The 14,976-nt window shown below is 43.6% G+C and overlaps 2 protein-coding genes across 3 annotated transcripts; one reads left to right on the forward strand and one right to left on the reverse strand.

Annotated features, from left to right (window-relative positions):
* The first annotated feature begins 562 nt into the window (after positions 1–562).
* Positions 563–8,383, forward strand: tab3 (TGF-beta activated kinase 1 (MAP3K7) binding protein 3). 2 transcript variants are annotated; one of them, XM_028404496.1, is made up of 7 exons: positions 563–580; positions 2,040–2,211; positions 2,343–3,606; positions 4,612–4,772; positions 5,044–5,137; positions 6,993–7,076; positions 7,521–8,383. In XM_028404496.1, exons 2-7 carry the CDS (start codon positions 2,110–2,112, stop codon positions 7,664–7,666), a joined length of 1,851 nt encoding a protein of 616 aa, XP_028260297.1. In that variant the 5' UTR covers positions 563–580; positions 2,040–2,109; the 3' UTR covers positions 7,667–8,383. The 2 variants fall into 2 exon arrangements, with proteins under 2 accessions (XP_028260297.1, XP_028260296.1); XM_028404495.1 differs by lacking the exon at positions 563–580 and adding an exon at positions 1,195–1,379.
* A 70-nt stretch (positions 8,384–8,453) lies between these two features.
* tmem47 (transmembrane protein 47) lies at positions 8,454–14,329 on the reverse strand. Its single transcript, XM_028404623.1, has 3 exons — positions 13,910–14,329; positions 9,989–10,129; positions 8,454–9,909 (listed from the first exon to the last, which is right to left on the reverse strand). Exons 1-3 carry the CDS (start codon positions 14,133–14,135, stop codon positions 9,731–9,733), a joined length of 546 nt encoding a protein of 181 aa, XP_028260424.1. The 5' UTR covers positions 14,136–14,329; the 3' UTR covers positions 8,454–9,730.
* Positions 14,330–14,976: the final 647 nt, after the last annotated feature.

The following is a 14,976-nucleotide window of genomic DNA, read 5'->3' on the forward strand; positions in this document are numbered from 1 at the left end:
GTAAGAAGATAGAAATACTGATTTTTTTTCTCTTTGAAGCCTCCTTTTTAACATTTGCAAAATGATGCAATATTTGAAACAATTCGAAAACATACTTTCACAATAGCATGTCTTCTTTAGATAAAATAAAATGCCTCGGTCTTACACGTGCACATGTATTTCACAGGTTTCTCCCAAATCTGCTACAATAACAATTCTCCTGTTGAACTTAAACCATAATGTAAAATTGTCACAGAAATGTCTGAGCAGAATTCAGCCATCTCTCACTGCCCCCTAGTGAACACAGCTGGACAATACCTAATAACCAGTGATGTTTGTCCAGTTGTGTTGCTGTTGCAGGCTCAAAGGAACGTGATATTATGGTGCATATGATATTACGGAAACACACCACGAGCTGCGAAGCACTCTTCCTCCTCTCATACATTTCCACACTTAGACTGATTGTGAGCTGATTTCAAAACTCTTACTTCACTTAATTACCTTTTTTTGAGTTTGACACACAGCAGGCTATACATATGAGGCATCACAACTACCGTAAATGTGTGGAAACCTAAAATTAAACACATCAATGGACTTTACTGTAAGTATGAGACATCCACTGAAGCTATATTTTAATGGTCAGAGCTTGTTACTATTTAATTCAAAACAAAAAAACACACAAATAAGCATACATGTTCATAAGACATTTGTTTTACATGTCTGTGGAATGTTTTTTTTTTCATATAATGACAACTAATTAACCTGAATAAATGATAGAGAGAATGCTATGTCTCCTTTTCAGCTTATTATTTAGCACTTGTGAATAATTTTAAGTCTCCCAGAAGTAAATATTATTGTTGTTTTTTGAATGTTGAATGTATACTATATTTTTTTGTTTATGGGTTTATACTTTTTCGTTTATGGGTAATTTTTGTAATTTCTGCGTTGCAATTATTTTTGATAAATTCTAATACTTATCCGTGGTAATAACAGGTAGGGAACTGGGATAGCCAGAATAGATGCAAGTAATCCATTTTTTTGGATGATGGAGGATTCATTGAGAAAAACTTATTCTGGAGAGACATCCGTGGCTGTTTAATGAGAATGACTTAAAAAATGAATGGAGTTCTGCCAGAGAGGCACCGCACACACACATGCGCACTATTGACAGCGTCCATCCCGTCAATTTGAACCACTTCCTGGTCCGGGAAAATCTGACATTATCGCGATAGACAGACTTATGCAGTTCAGCGGCAGGCCCCTGACGCTGGAATGCGAAACTACAAGTTCTTAAGCCGAAACCAAACCTTGACAAACGTTGGCGTACTATTTAAGAAATACCACTGCTCTCCCCGGGACCCAGTTGTGGTCCGAGACATGAGGGAGACTCTTACCATATGGTAAGTTTGATAAAGCCGTTTGTGGCTAACGCTTGCTGGTTTTAGCATAGTTAGCTAGCTAATCCATCAACACCCAGGCTTATGACAGCTGACCAGCCAACAGGACCAGGCTACAGTTAGCATTAGCAAAGTTAGCTGGCAGGCAGTCTGTTTTAAACAGAGGATTTATTTAGACAGTTGCGATGCTGTGTTGGTTGCAGGTGACATTGGGCAATCTACTAAGAATGGTAATGCTGTTTCCGGCAGTAGCCTCACGGCACACAGGTGCGGTTGTTTGTGTGAGTGATGTGCGGATGCTGATAACTAGCCTGCTAGCTAGCGTTGGTATGTCGTCGTTGCTTGGTGCAACAGTATGGCTAAACAAACAACAACAGACTGACAGGCACCTTGGTAGTTAGCACTGGTGTGCTAGTGCGAATGAATACGACTAACATCGTGTGTGTTCTGTTTCTGTGTGGTTTTTGGCCTGTTACCCCTCCAGCGAACTATTCTCTGATTAGATTTAGATTGACGTGCCTCATAAAGCATGGTTATGTGGGAGACCTGTATTTTGACGTTACTGCTGACATCAAGGATAGGGCCTACGACAGTCCTAATTTGACGTTCTACAGTAAATTACAGTTTTGACCTCAGTTGTGTATTTTATCTTTGCATCGTCAGGGGATGAGACGAGATCGGCTGTTTCGGCATTTGCAACTCTGGGCTCGCTGAGGCTCTGTGTTGGCTCAGGATGGCGCAGGGAGGCTCTCAGCTCGACTACCACATCCTGCAGGACCTCAAGCAGCGTTTCCCAGAGATCCCAGAGGGGGTAGTGTCACAGTACCTTCTGCAGGTATACACATGCACATTGAATCCTCTAAAATTATCCCTTATAATGTTCTAATCAGTAATGGTTGTAGGTTGAGCTTTTAAACTGAATGAAGAGCACTCTGAAATACATAGACTGTTCTCTGTTGCTTCCAGAACAACAATAACCTGGATCTCTGCTGCCACCTGCTGGCTCAGGAGAGTAACAGATACCTGTATGGGGAGTTTCATCACAGTCCAGAGGAGAGTCGATTGAGCCGAAACCACATGCTACACATAAGCCTGGGATACCCAGGCTCAGAGGCAAGCAAAGCAAACGGAGGAGCAGCAGGGGTAGGGCGATCCCTTGTGCACAGTACCAGTGACAGTCACATCGAACCCCAACGACCCAGCTACCCTGAGCCACTGTCAGCTCCTGCTACCATGGCCCCCTCTCCTGGATACAATCCTTTCTTTATGAATGATCAGAACCGTCCAGCCAGCACTCCCACTCCTCCACCCACGATGCAGGGCATGTCCCCTACATATTCCCCTGTCCCACGTTATACTATGAACCCTATAACGGTCACTCTTTCACAAACTATACCCAATGTCCCACAGGCTTTACAGATCCCTCCTGGCCATTATGCTAACAATACCAACGCCACCTTGTATATTCGACCCTCTCCCTCTCAGAGCCCACAGCCGACACCCTGGTCTTCCTCGGGTGCTCCTGTCTATCAGCATCAACAGTCCCCTTATAGTACTCCCACATATGGCTCACCCTACAGCTCCCCACAGCATCAGCCCCAGCCTCAACCCCAGCCGCAACCCCAGCCACAACCCCAGCACCAGCAATATGTCTTCCTTCCTATTGGCTCCCCAACTATTCCCAGCATGCCGTACCATCACCAGCAACAACCCCAGCAGCAGCCAGCTGTTTATAGGCCCTACCACACAAAAAGCTCCCTCAAGAACCAGATAGAGATCACATTGGAGGGTCCTCGACCTCGCAGCAACTCACCTGTGCACAACCCACACTCCCAAGGAGCGCTTTACATGGCTACCAGTCCTTCGCCCAGCTCCCCTTCAAGGGGCATTACAATGACTGGACCACCAGGTCAGGCTACATTTCACCATGGGATGTACCTACAGCACCAAGGTGCTGCACGTCCTCGGCCTGCATCTTCCCCTCAACCGGGGCAGTCGGCCTATACCTTCAAGATCAAAGTGTCTCCAGGAGGCCAGGCTCAGAGGCCGCCAAGCTCACCTCCTGTGGCTGAAGCTGACTCTCTTCTTAACATAGTTGACCAAGGGGAACACAATGCTGCCCCTCCACCCATCCTTCCCATCTCTGCTCTACCAGGGAATGTCGCCAGTCAGTTTGATCAAATGCCCCGACGTTCAAGCTCAGGCTCTGATGACTATGCCTACACACAAGGTGAGGGATTGCTTTTTTTGCTTTTTCTGTTACCCTGGTCTAGTGTTGGAGTTTAAATTGCACATTAAGACATTTAACTTCTTGTTGCTGGTCATAAGACACCTGTTGGTTAGCCAATCACCATGTAATACAATTTTGTGTGTTGTTTGTTCAAGTGCCATATAATCACAACAACCCAAGGAGGAAAAGAGATGAGATCGTTCTGGCCCTTTGATCACTTCTGCTCTTTTTTTGGATGACACCTTTAGCTGGAAGGCCCATGTCGAAAAGTTTGTGTTATTGTTTTTAAAGAGGGTAGTCATTAATGGATTAATGGAATGTCAGCATGGTGTGGCAATCTCACTGTACTGAAAGCTTGCTCATTTGGACTGGTGAAAGATATAGGGAGAAATGAACATGCCATATTCTCAGGCACATATTATTGTCTGAGCCATTAAAAGTTCTGAATGCCAAGCATGAGCAGTAAGTTTTAAAGATTCACTTTTGCTCCACTCAGTTAAAAATGTAAATAATATCTCTTGATGATGCAAGAGTTACACACTAGCTTCATTTTGTTCTTAACACTGGTTGGTAAGTATGCAAAATGCCATGTTGCTTTATGTTTTATTCTATTATAGTGGTGGTTGCATGTGTAGCACTAGCACAAATATCTATGTGAGGTCACACATAAGGACACATTTTTGGATACAGTCCAACTTGGTATTCGGCTCTGTTCTGCATTTATGTGTCACTAGAGATTTGGGGTTTTGCTTATACTCAGTTCTTTAAAGCGGTGAATCGTAGGTTCATTAACTCAAATCACTTTTGGTGTTTAGATGCTAACTAGAATCCTTTCCTGTCATACATGAAACCTTTCACCCACTACATAAATTATATAATTTGGTTGTTGAATTACAAAGTACGTGTAAGTGTTTTTCTGCTCTTCACTTGTACTTATTGGTATGCAGTAGCAGCAGAGCTCTGAAGTGAGAAGTGTTTCTAATTTTTCGGTGTGTTTTCCTCCAGCTCTTCTGCTCCATCAGCGGGCGAGGATGGAGCGACTAATGAAGGAGTTGATGCTGGAGAAGCAGAAACTAGAACAGCTGAAGGCAGATGTCAACAACATGGAATACGACGCCCTTCAAAGACGCTTTCGACGAGTTAACTCCACCAGTCTTATACCCAGAGTAAGGACTGAACAATTACTTAGACTCACACATACACCTACACACACACGCATATTTAAATTATTGTGTACTGTGAAATGATCAATCCTTTTGAAATATTTAAAGCACCTATAGATGTGGCAGCTTTAAAGGCTATAATGTGTGCATTATAAATGTTATTAAAGTAGTTCTTGCATATTTATATAAGAAGCACTCATCTGTACACAAAAAAATTACAAATTTGTTTAGTAATAGTTAATCTAACTGGTAAATGTCTTTGTACTGTCTGAAGCCCGAAGAGATGACCCGACTGCGAAGTCTGAACAGACAGCTTCAGATTGATATTGACTGTACACTGAAGGAGACAGATCTACTGCAGTCTAGAGGTATACACACATCACTCACACACACATAAGTGCACATTCCTACACAACCCTTTGAAGTGTGTCTCTGATTTATTTGAAAGCATTGATCTTGAAAGAGCCAAGCCCCGAAGCAGACAGTGTGGGGTCCAAAATGATGGATGTGGATCGACCACAGTGCATACAGATGCAGTTTTCTAAAATGACTGTTTGTCTGTAGCAGGACCCAGGCTGATCCATGCATGACCTTTCATGTGGTCCTTGATCAGTGTTTGCCTGTTCTGTGATTCTTGTTGGTTGCATAACTGATAAAAACCATTTACTGTGACCACAATATGTGGAACTTAGTTACAATCCTTTATCTGTTTACTAGGAGTGGTGCTCTTGGAAGCTCAAACAGTCTATCTGGCAGCAGGCTCAGGAGTGTGACCAATTTATTTGCAATCAGCCCAGTGCCACTAAACATTTGGGCATTGGTCTTCCTGGAAAATAAATCCTTTCTGAAGTCATAGTTATCTTGCAGACAGTAGCAGGGTTTCCTCGAGGGTTGATTTGTATTTTGCTGTGTTTATCAAGTCTACGTTCTAAAGCTTTGGAAAGTGTGCTGCAAACGGCATCCCCGGTGCTTGATGCTGTCATGTTGCAGCCATGTTCATGGTGCTTACACTGTGTTTTCATTGAAATACAATGGTTAGATTAAAAGTATTGTTAGGAAATAGTGGATTTTGTAGCAAGGTTTTGTGATCCACAAACAATATTAGGCTGGATGACAGGTTGCTACTGAAAACTGAAACTCTCACATTGAATGTACTGTACAAACCTAGATGTGGAAAACATCATATAGCACCTCTAGTTGGAGTGCAAATGTCTTTACCCATGACATTTCTGCTGTAAATATTTTGAGATGGAGGTTAGGCTTATTTTTTGTAGCTGCATAGCATATATTCATTTCACGAAAAGCAAATACACAAATGTTTGTATGCCAGTAATATACTGTTCTAATCAAGTGTGGCAAATTAGTGACACGTTTGCATAACTATTGATTGCTCTTCCAAATTATTCTTGTTTTAACTTTCTTGACTAAATATCTGGGGGTGTGACCTGTGATTCAATGGACAGTTGCTTTGGGGCAAATCAGGCTGTTGGATGTTGAAATAGATGTTGTTAGAGGTCTCTAAAAATCTGTTGTGGTGTTCACTTTGACAGCCAGCTCGTGCAATTGCATAATTTCTGTGACCTTTGTGCTGCTTAAAATGCTTCTTTCATATATTTGCGAAGCATTTTATTGAACTATGAAACTTGGCTTGCAGAAGGAATAAACTGAGTAAACATCTGGCTGATTTCAGCTAGTAGTTACCAGGCTTGTATTTCTATTTGGTGTTAAATTCCTACTCTGTATAGATAATAAGACTCCATGTTTCTAGTTGTCATAATTTAAATGCCATCCCTATATGAACTCTTTTAAGGAAAAATGCATGATAATCCTGTAACCAAAAGTATTTATGCACTTAAAAACCATAAAGGACCGCATGATTGGGCACATTGATTCAGGTGCTAGTGTAAAGATGAAAAACAAACCAGAGTGCACATGGTCTATGTTTCACGTTAGACTAAAAGCAACGAGTGTGAACATGTGCTCAATTGGCCAGAATTAAGAATTCAGCGGGATTTAATGTTTTTTGGTGACTTACTTTTTCCACCTGTTACCCATGCCCATAAGGAGAAGGCTAATTTTTTTCATGCACTGCAATTGCCCTTCTTGCCATAGCCTAGGTTAGTCAACAGCCTTGACAGAGTGGCAGGACTGATAGGACCTCTGACTGGAATGGGCTCTCCTAAACAAACTAATTCAGTATCTGTTTTCTTCTTTTCTCTACAGGAAAGTTTGATCCCAAAGCAATGAACAACTTTTATGACAATATTCAACCTGGTCCAGTAGTGCCGCCCACAACTGGGAAGAAAGGTGAGAACTGATGCTGATTTCACAACATGAATGTGCAAAGAAGAGAAATTTATTTGTTCAACAGGGTACAACCAGATGTTAATACTGCTGCCAGGATACAGATCTGAGTTTCACTGATGATCATTCAGAGAATAAGCTGTGATATGTGTCCTTTTTGGCTCCCACCACATAAAAACTTAAAACATTTAAAAACCAAGACTAAAAGCTTAACTGACTTTGGTCTGTTGGCCTCTGCCGATCTGTTGGCATGGAAACTAGATGAGCAATCTTGCCATTTAGTGAATGCCTGTGTCTATCAACATTTATACTTGAATGGCTGATACTTGAATGCATGCCCCACACATGTCCACCCAGTGACAGCCATGGTTAATTCCAGTCCTCAGTTTATCACATGAATAAACAGTCCTTTTATTTCTTTACCTTTTATTCTGTCTGTGTTTTCAGTCGGGGAGCAGGACTCCAAGCCAGTGTCGGGGCCTCAGAGGGACGAGGACTTTGAAGGCGCTCAGTGGGGCTGTGAAAGTTGCACCTTCCTTAACCACCCTGCACTCAACCGCTGTGAACAGTGCGAAATGCCACGCTACTCCTGAACTTAGCATGGCGCTGTATTGCCCCATCCCTTGCAAATCCTTGGATACTGTAAACCCCTGCAGAATCTGCAGTTTCTGCCTAGAGGTTCCCCCCGTCAATCAGTATATACTCCCCTCCTACCTGCTGAGGAAGAGCCACTATCCCTCTCTGCTCATGTGTCCTGCTCCCACCCACTATTCCTGTGCACTTTGACCTTTTGTTTTTTTCGGCGGATGATGAATCTCTTTCAGGACAGTTGGAGCCCCCTCCATGACAATTGTACAGAAGAGGGAATGACACACTGCAACTCTGGCAGTGGGCAGGACATATTTCAGAAAGGGCAAAGTGATTTGAGGATCGAGGAGAAGGTGCTACGGTTTACCTAGTGAACATTCCACGCAGAACAAATGACTGCCCTGTTTACACTGTGCCCTCTCCTGAACTCAAAATGGAGGCACTTCCACTTTAATCCAGGACCTCTAACTCCCTCTGACAGTGGAATAATGAAAGCAATGGTATACAAGTTCTGACTAATGCGAAATGTAGACTGTACACTGTATCTGGCTCTGTATTAGAGCCGATTTCACTGAAAGAACACTAAAGACACTTGCATATGAGTATATTCCTGGTACTTTTATGCATATTATGCCACCCTGTATTATGTGTTCAGATGTTGATCCTGTGCAAATGCCTCAACTTGCTGTACTTAATAAAGGAGCTGATTCTATGTGACTTGATGATGCAAGGCTGCATAGTTTGTTGTACCTCCAGTTTGCCCCCCCCCCCCCCCAAAAAAGCAAACACACCTTTTTCCAGTACGTGTTTATTATGTTGGAAACCTGAAACACAGCAGAAAATGGCATGCACACACTCGCTTTTATGCCTACTGTAATACAAGAGGGTGTCGGTGAAGTTTAAGACCATCATGAGCGAGGATTGAGAAGATGTTTGTTACCAGAGCCAATCAGTGCAAGTTGCCTATCGCACTACACATGCACAGCACACTGCACATTGGTACAGCACTGATATGTGGATAAGAGTATACTGCCTTTTATAACTACTGAGAATTTTCTGCTACAGCTTCTCTATCAGAAAACATGTTTGTTCTTAATGGCTACTCCATTGAGAGTATTTTCTACTGAATGGGAAGATAAGGAGGCATCACATGGGGAGGTCTGTGAGCACATGCTGAGTGGTATGATCATGCAGACATGGTCATTTGCCATCTTCCTTCCCAGCTGTCTGTGAATATTACAGCAGATACTTACATAATAATTCAACAATTTTACCATAAAATAAGGGGTGACTGGGTTTTTGGTGGAGGTTTTGTGTGCTAATAGTTAACCAGATGATTCTCTCATTCTGTGGTATCATTTGGAAGGGGTCTGTAGAATGTTTTTACAGTCTTATATAGCATCTGTTTTCAGCATCTCTGACCCTTTTAAGTAGATTCAAACAGGACAGAGGAAAACACAGCTCCATGACACTTTCCTCCATTGCTGAAGGAAGAAAGCTTGGCCGCATTCCACATGTACTGTATGTATCTCTGAGGAAATGCAGCATGCTGCATTCCTTTAGTATGCCCCGTCTTCCTCGCTTTGTCATCGTCAGGATGTCACTTCAATAGGACACCTTCCGCTCTGCTTTGGCCCGAGCTGAGATCAGTCCTTTTCCTTCTCTGCTCCCATTGGTTAATTAGTCCACCACCTCGTCTGGGTATGGGGTCTGTGAATCCATCTGCTCCCTTCAGATTTTCTGCCCGAATCTAAGACCTACTGGAGTTACACTTAAAGGGGACGCGGAAATATCTGACATTCTCTCTTGAATGAAACCGGTTTTGGATTTCTCTTTTTTCCCTAAAGAGTACTCAGGATTTCAGTCTGTTCTGTGAGGATAGTCTTTTGAGACAATGAGTTCACAGTATCAAATGAGAGGGCTGGTTTCCAGTCCTGAAACTACCGACGAGCAGTTTTTTTTTTCTATTTCTAGTCTGTAGTTGTGTAACAGACAGAAAGTTCCTATTACTACATGGAAACTGAGTGAACCCAGCAGTCACAGGTTTCTCTTCTTGTCTGATTTACTATTTAGTAGTAATCTTCATAGTTTTTGGGGTTGAGGCAGTAGAGGATGGCCCCTCCAAAAGAAAAGATGGTGGATCCCCATGCAAGGCCATAGCCCCAGTTAAACTCATGGTAAACCCTCAGGCTCACTGTTTCTATGAACTTGATGGGAAATAGGACCAAGCTGCACACCTGAAGCACCGCTGCAAGGAGAAAAGGGAAAAAAATGTTACAACAAATACAATGGGTCACTTGATCTTCTCTCAGATTATTTTTACCTACCTGCAGAGAAAAGCATGACAGCCACAGGCTTGTAACAGCGACTCCTGGATCCAAAGCACAGTGAAATCAGTGCCATGAGGAAGGAAATCAGGGTGAGGGCTGCTCCCCCCACAAGCAGGGCCAGTGTGGCGATTTGCCAGTCTGAGACAAACACAGGGACAGAGAAGAGGGGAGGGTGTGAGGGAGGAAAACCATGAAATCAGACTGAGACAGAGACAGAGAGTGACATAGGTGACTAAAAAAAGAGGTTACTCTGGAGAGCTGTGTCGGTGCTGCTGAAGGGAGGGAGGGAGGCAGAGAGACAGATGAGGAGGAATAAAAGGAGGAAGAAGAAGCAGAATGGGTCACAGGCCATAGTGGTTAGCCACAGTAACACTGCAATGCTCAGTCTCACATAAGATACAAATTATTCCACCCACTACAGTTTGTGGTGAATTACCACAGTGCAGACACAAACTATTTGTGGTTCAGAGGCAGAGACAGCTCCTCGTGCGTTTATTCTGAGAAGCTGGTGATGGCTCATAATGTTTTGATGTGAGCCACCGGGGAGCCGTGGCCTCCAGCGGCAGATGAAGAATGTGAACCATGCAGAGAACAAGCTTCGAACCAAGCACAGCACTTTCTGGCTGACAAGAAACAAACACACATGCACGCTTGGTTACGCACAGATTTCAGCAGCTCAGTAATGGATCCCAAAGCAGCAGAAAGGCAAAGTGATTCTGTGAGGTGACTCAGATAATGAGTATCCCTCCCTCTTTGCTGATCCCAGCTCAGCAGCAATCTCAGCATTTCATTCAGATTCACTCCATAAACACTCAACTGGAAATAAGTGCTGTCTTGATCTTGCTCTGTTATCCTTAAAAAGTCTAGATTAAATTTTGGTTTGTTGGAAAAAGAAATGTGAAAACTTACATAATATATGTTATTGTTTACAGACTGGGGATCTCTTTCGTAGCTTTACTGTGTACTCACGGAAACAGGAGGTCTGCATGTAAACAGGCAGGGGATATTATGATGAGGCATTTGATTACACAGGAGGAAATCATTTAAAGTACAGTGGGTGGAGAAAACAACATCAGAAGGACTGCAGTCTATTTGGTTCTACTTTACATTAGGAGCACAGGTTCATATGAACCGACTTCAGTTTGATATGTATACACATTGTCTATTATGGAGAAGAAGAAAAAAGATTTACCAAGAATATTTCCTCTCTATTCAGGCAGAAAATCATTAAAACATTCACCAGCGGGGAGAAAGTGATGGAACATAAGCTGCTTAAAATACAGTTCCCACTCTTGTTGGAGGGAAACTTTATTCCAGGGGCCAAGTAGCTCAAATATAAACAAACATCAACTACTTCTGACCAAATATGGCTCAGGATTTAGAGTTTAAAAATGGGCCCTGTCACCACAGGATGTTGGAAAGAGCCCACAATAAGCAGAGCACCCTTTCTCTCCAGCTTGCACAACACAAGGCCCACTTAAAGACCGACCCCTCGACATTCTGTGCCACTGCCTCGCTGGCTGCCTCTCACAGAGAGGTTTACAGTGACTTGACCTGCAGTTGTCACAGCCCATCTTTGCCCAGAGATATCTTCTCTGGGTCAGGTTGGTGCCTTCAGCCCAGCCAGCCTGCAACTGAAAAGTTTTATCAGTGAAGCTCGAGAAACAGCAGGATGCAGAAAGTCATCTCATCTGAGATTTGGAACAGACTCCTGTACACTGTGCAAAGAAACACAGCCAGAGAGGGAGTGCTTAAAGGCTTTGACAAGCAGGAAGTGCCAAACTATTAATCTAAGCCCTGCACGATGACAGATGGAAAAGGAGATACAGTACACAAGATCCAATCTGAGCATTAATTGGGGTCCCCTGCGTGCATGTCACGGACTTCTTAAGTGTTTATCAAAAAATGCTTCAGGGGCCCATTTGGTTTCTTTGTCTGAGACAATGGTGTAAGATCTGTGTCACAGAACCGCCCTGAGTATCAGCCGTGCTGTCACACACGGCAGCAGAAGTGTTTGAAGAAGGATGATCCTCAGTCAGACTTACCTCTGCTTCTTTGAACAAGGCACTGAACCACTCATCACCTATATGTGGCCCACAAAATGGGATCGGTTACATTATTACATTATTTATATGCTCTGCCATCACCATGCCTCAGTGACTCGCTCGCACACTGGCTCCACATTGTCCCCTCATCTAACACCGCCCTGGCATCAACACACACTGCTCTTGCATGACTGTTACAAATTCCTACACCCCCCCACGACTAGGTGTGTACGTGTAGAAAGACAGGGAAGCCCACCGTATGTGTCTGTATATTTTAAATACTTGAGCAAGGCAAAACCTCAGACGTTCACTGGGTTTTGTGGGGAAAAACACACACAGGCCTTGCAGAACATGCTCAAAACATCTGAGTGGCCAGCTGGTGTTTCAAACTAACAGGATTTATTTAATGCCCAGAGCATGACACGGAGGAAATATTGGGGGTGGGGGGTAGAAAGTGATTACTGGGATTCAAATCAATAAGCCTAGCCAAGCACAAGCCTGAGGAAATGGGAAGTTCGCTGTGTGCATTTACTGTGGTATGCCGCCTCTGCTGAGAGCAGAGAGCTGACACGGAGGCTCCATGTCTTTATATGGCACCAAAGTGCACTTTGTCTGCACTGACAGCGCAGGAACGAGGCCAATGTGACCCACAGTTACTCATCTCAGACAGAAAGAAAACATTTTGTCAGACTAACAAAACACAATTCACTACTCAGCAGACAGGAGGTCAGAGAGCAAAAATAAAATATATGGGAGCATGTGTAGGCACAAACTATGACAAGGGGTTAAAGCTGGGGCTTTACCCACAATTCACATTTGCAGACTATGTGCTTAGATTGTGATTTTAGATGGATTGAAACCCTAATATTTATTATTGTGTTAATAATTTTAGTACAGATGGTTAGCATGGGCACACACATGGAAACACCTTACAAACACTGTGTTAGTTTTCCCATCAAGTTTGGCACTAAAACTACCACAATGTTAAATCATTGCAACAAAATTGTACCGGGCTATTTTTGCACCATGTTAGAACTGAATTAAGTCAAAGTTCTGCCAACTTCTTATTTTTATCGCTGAATGTTAATGTCTGTGATGGAAATATGAAATACTTCCAGAGGGAGACTCCATGAAGGGAACTCCATAAATAAGTTCTCTAATGGAGAAAATCAGCATTTCTGGAGTGCTTCACTTGTTTCCTTGGTTACTAATCTCCAGGCATCTGGATCTCTGGGGAGTTCTCTGCACTGAGTTGCCCTTGCTCCTTGGCCGATGGAGAAACCCACACAAAGGCTCATTTTGTGAGCAACAAAAGGCCAAATGAAACCCCAGCTGGACCGCTCCTGGCGAGGCAAGATTCCCACATCATTCTGTGGTGCACTGGGCCAATGTTTCAGGAATAAAAAGTTAACCAGATAGAAAATCAAAGTGTGATTTATTCGCCAGACTCTGAGACTTAAAGATAAACTTTTTTTCTTGGCTGTAGTTGATTATTTCCCATTAGGAGAGCAGCATGGAGCCCATTGTCCACTATCTTATTTCATGTAGAAGTGTTCTGCAGTTTAAATTAACCAGCCAATAGCTAATTATAAAGTAATTAACATTTAGCACTCTCTAGAGTTATGTTTTATAATTCTCACCCACAGAACAGATTGGTTCAACTGTGCACTGTCTGCAGGGATCCTTTGTTATCCCCCAGCCCTGTGCACCCCACTTCCATTTGAATATGAATGTGCACTCACAAATCTGCCATTTCAAGGGCTTTAAAACTACAACCCCCAACAGGTTTCAAACTTACAAACAACATGGTGGCGCATCACCCCATCAGCCAAAATAAGTGTGTACAGTACAAGCACATGAGCGTCTTTCTCACCGGTGGCCAGCGTGCTGTTGCAGGACCACTCCACAGAGCTGACGGGCTTCCAGCAAGACACCCACAGGGACAGGTAGTACTGGTCATCCGCAGTGACCCACGCCGGGCTCAACAGGGCTCCGACATCCAGGCACAGCGCGAGAAATACGCACACAAGTCCCACCAACTTTAGGGGCGTCAACGCGGACACCCGGACCTCTTCTGTGCCGCTCACGGATGAAGCCATGTCTAAACTAGTTCACTCATTTACGCACAAATAAGAGCAAAAGAACAACATGCGTGTTGCGAGGTATGGTCTGAGTTGTTCCGCGAGTCCACAGACTGGTTAAAGTTGCCCCCCTGCCCGTGCCGGTGCTGTGCAGGATGGGGAGCTGCCGCTCACTCCGCGTCCTGAGTGCAGAGGACGCTGCTGCTGCTGCTGAGGACCCAGCGCTCTGCCGACAGGACTGAGCTGCGGATCACTAAAATAACACGGGGCTGCACCTGCTGGGTCCTAGTGCCTAAGAACCCCCTCTCCCTGTCTCTCTCTCTCTCTGTTTCTGTCTGTCTCTCTCTGTCTCTGTCTCTGTCTCTGTCTGTCTCTAAAAACTGGATCTTAAGGAGAGCATTCATTTAGTTCCATTGATACACAGTATTACTGATTGGACCCCTACTTTAAAAGGACCCAAAGATGCATTGATACATAGGCAGAATCCTTATTTTGGACTGTGCTGCAGTGGAGGGTGCAGAATCTTTAGACTTACTTGCTCCTTTAAGGCATTACATATCCCTGAAAATGTATCCATAGATTCATTTTCCTAACAAGACTCAATGCACTGTAAATGAAGCTGTATTTTCATTCTTCACACACACACACACACCCTCTGAGGGAAGCTTACACTGCTCATTTTTTCTACCTAATTGAACTTAGTTAATTCTTTTTCCTTGGGGAAGAATCTCTGAATTAATTCATATTGATTAACACCCACCCACACACACCACACATGCACAGATACACAAGCATGCATTTGCACACACAGAGAGAGAGAGAGAGAGAGAACATTTCAGAAGCAAATTAACTTCATAGT

Source organism: Parambassis ranga, chromosome 4 (genome assembly GCF_900634625.1).
Source record: "Parambassis ranga chromosome 4, fParRan2.1, whole genome shotgun sequence".
Classification (NCBI taxonomy): domain Eukaryota; kingdom Metazoa; phylum Chordata; class Actinopteri; family Ambassidae; genus Parambassis; species Parambassis ranga.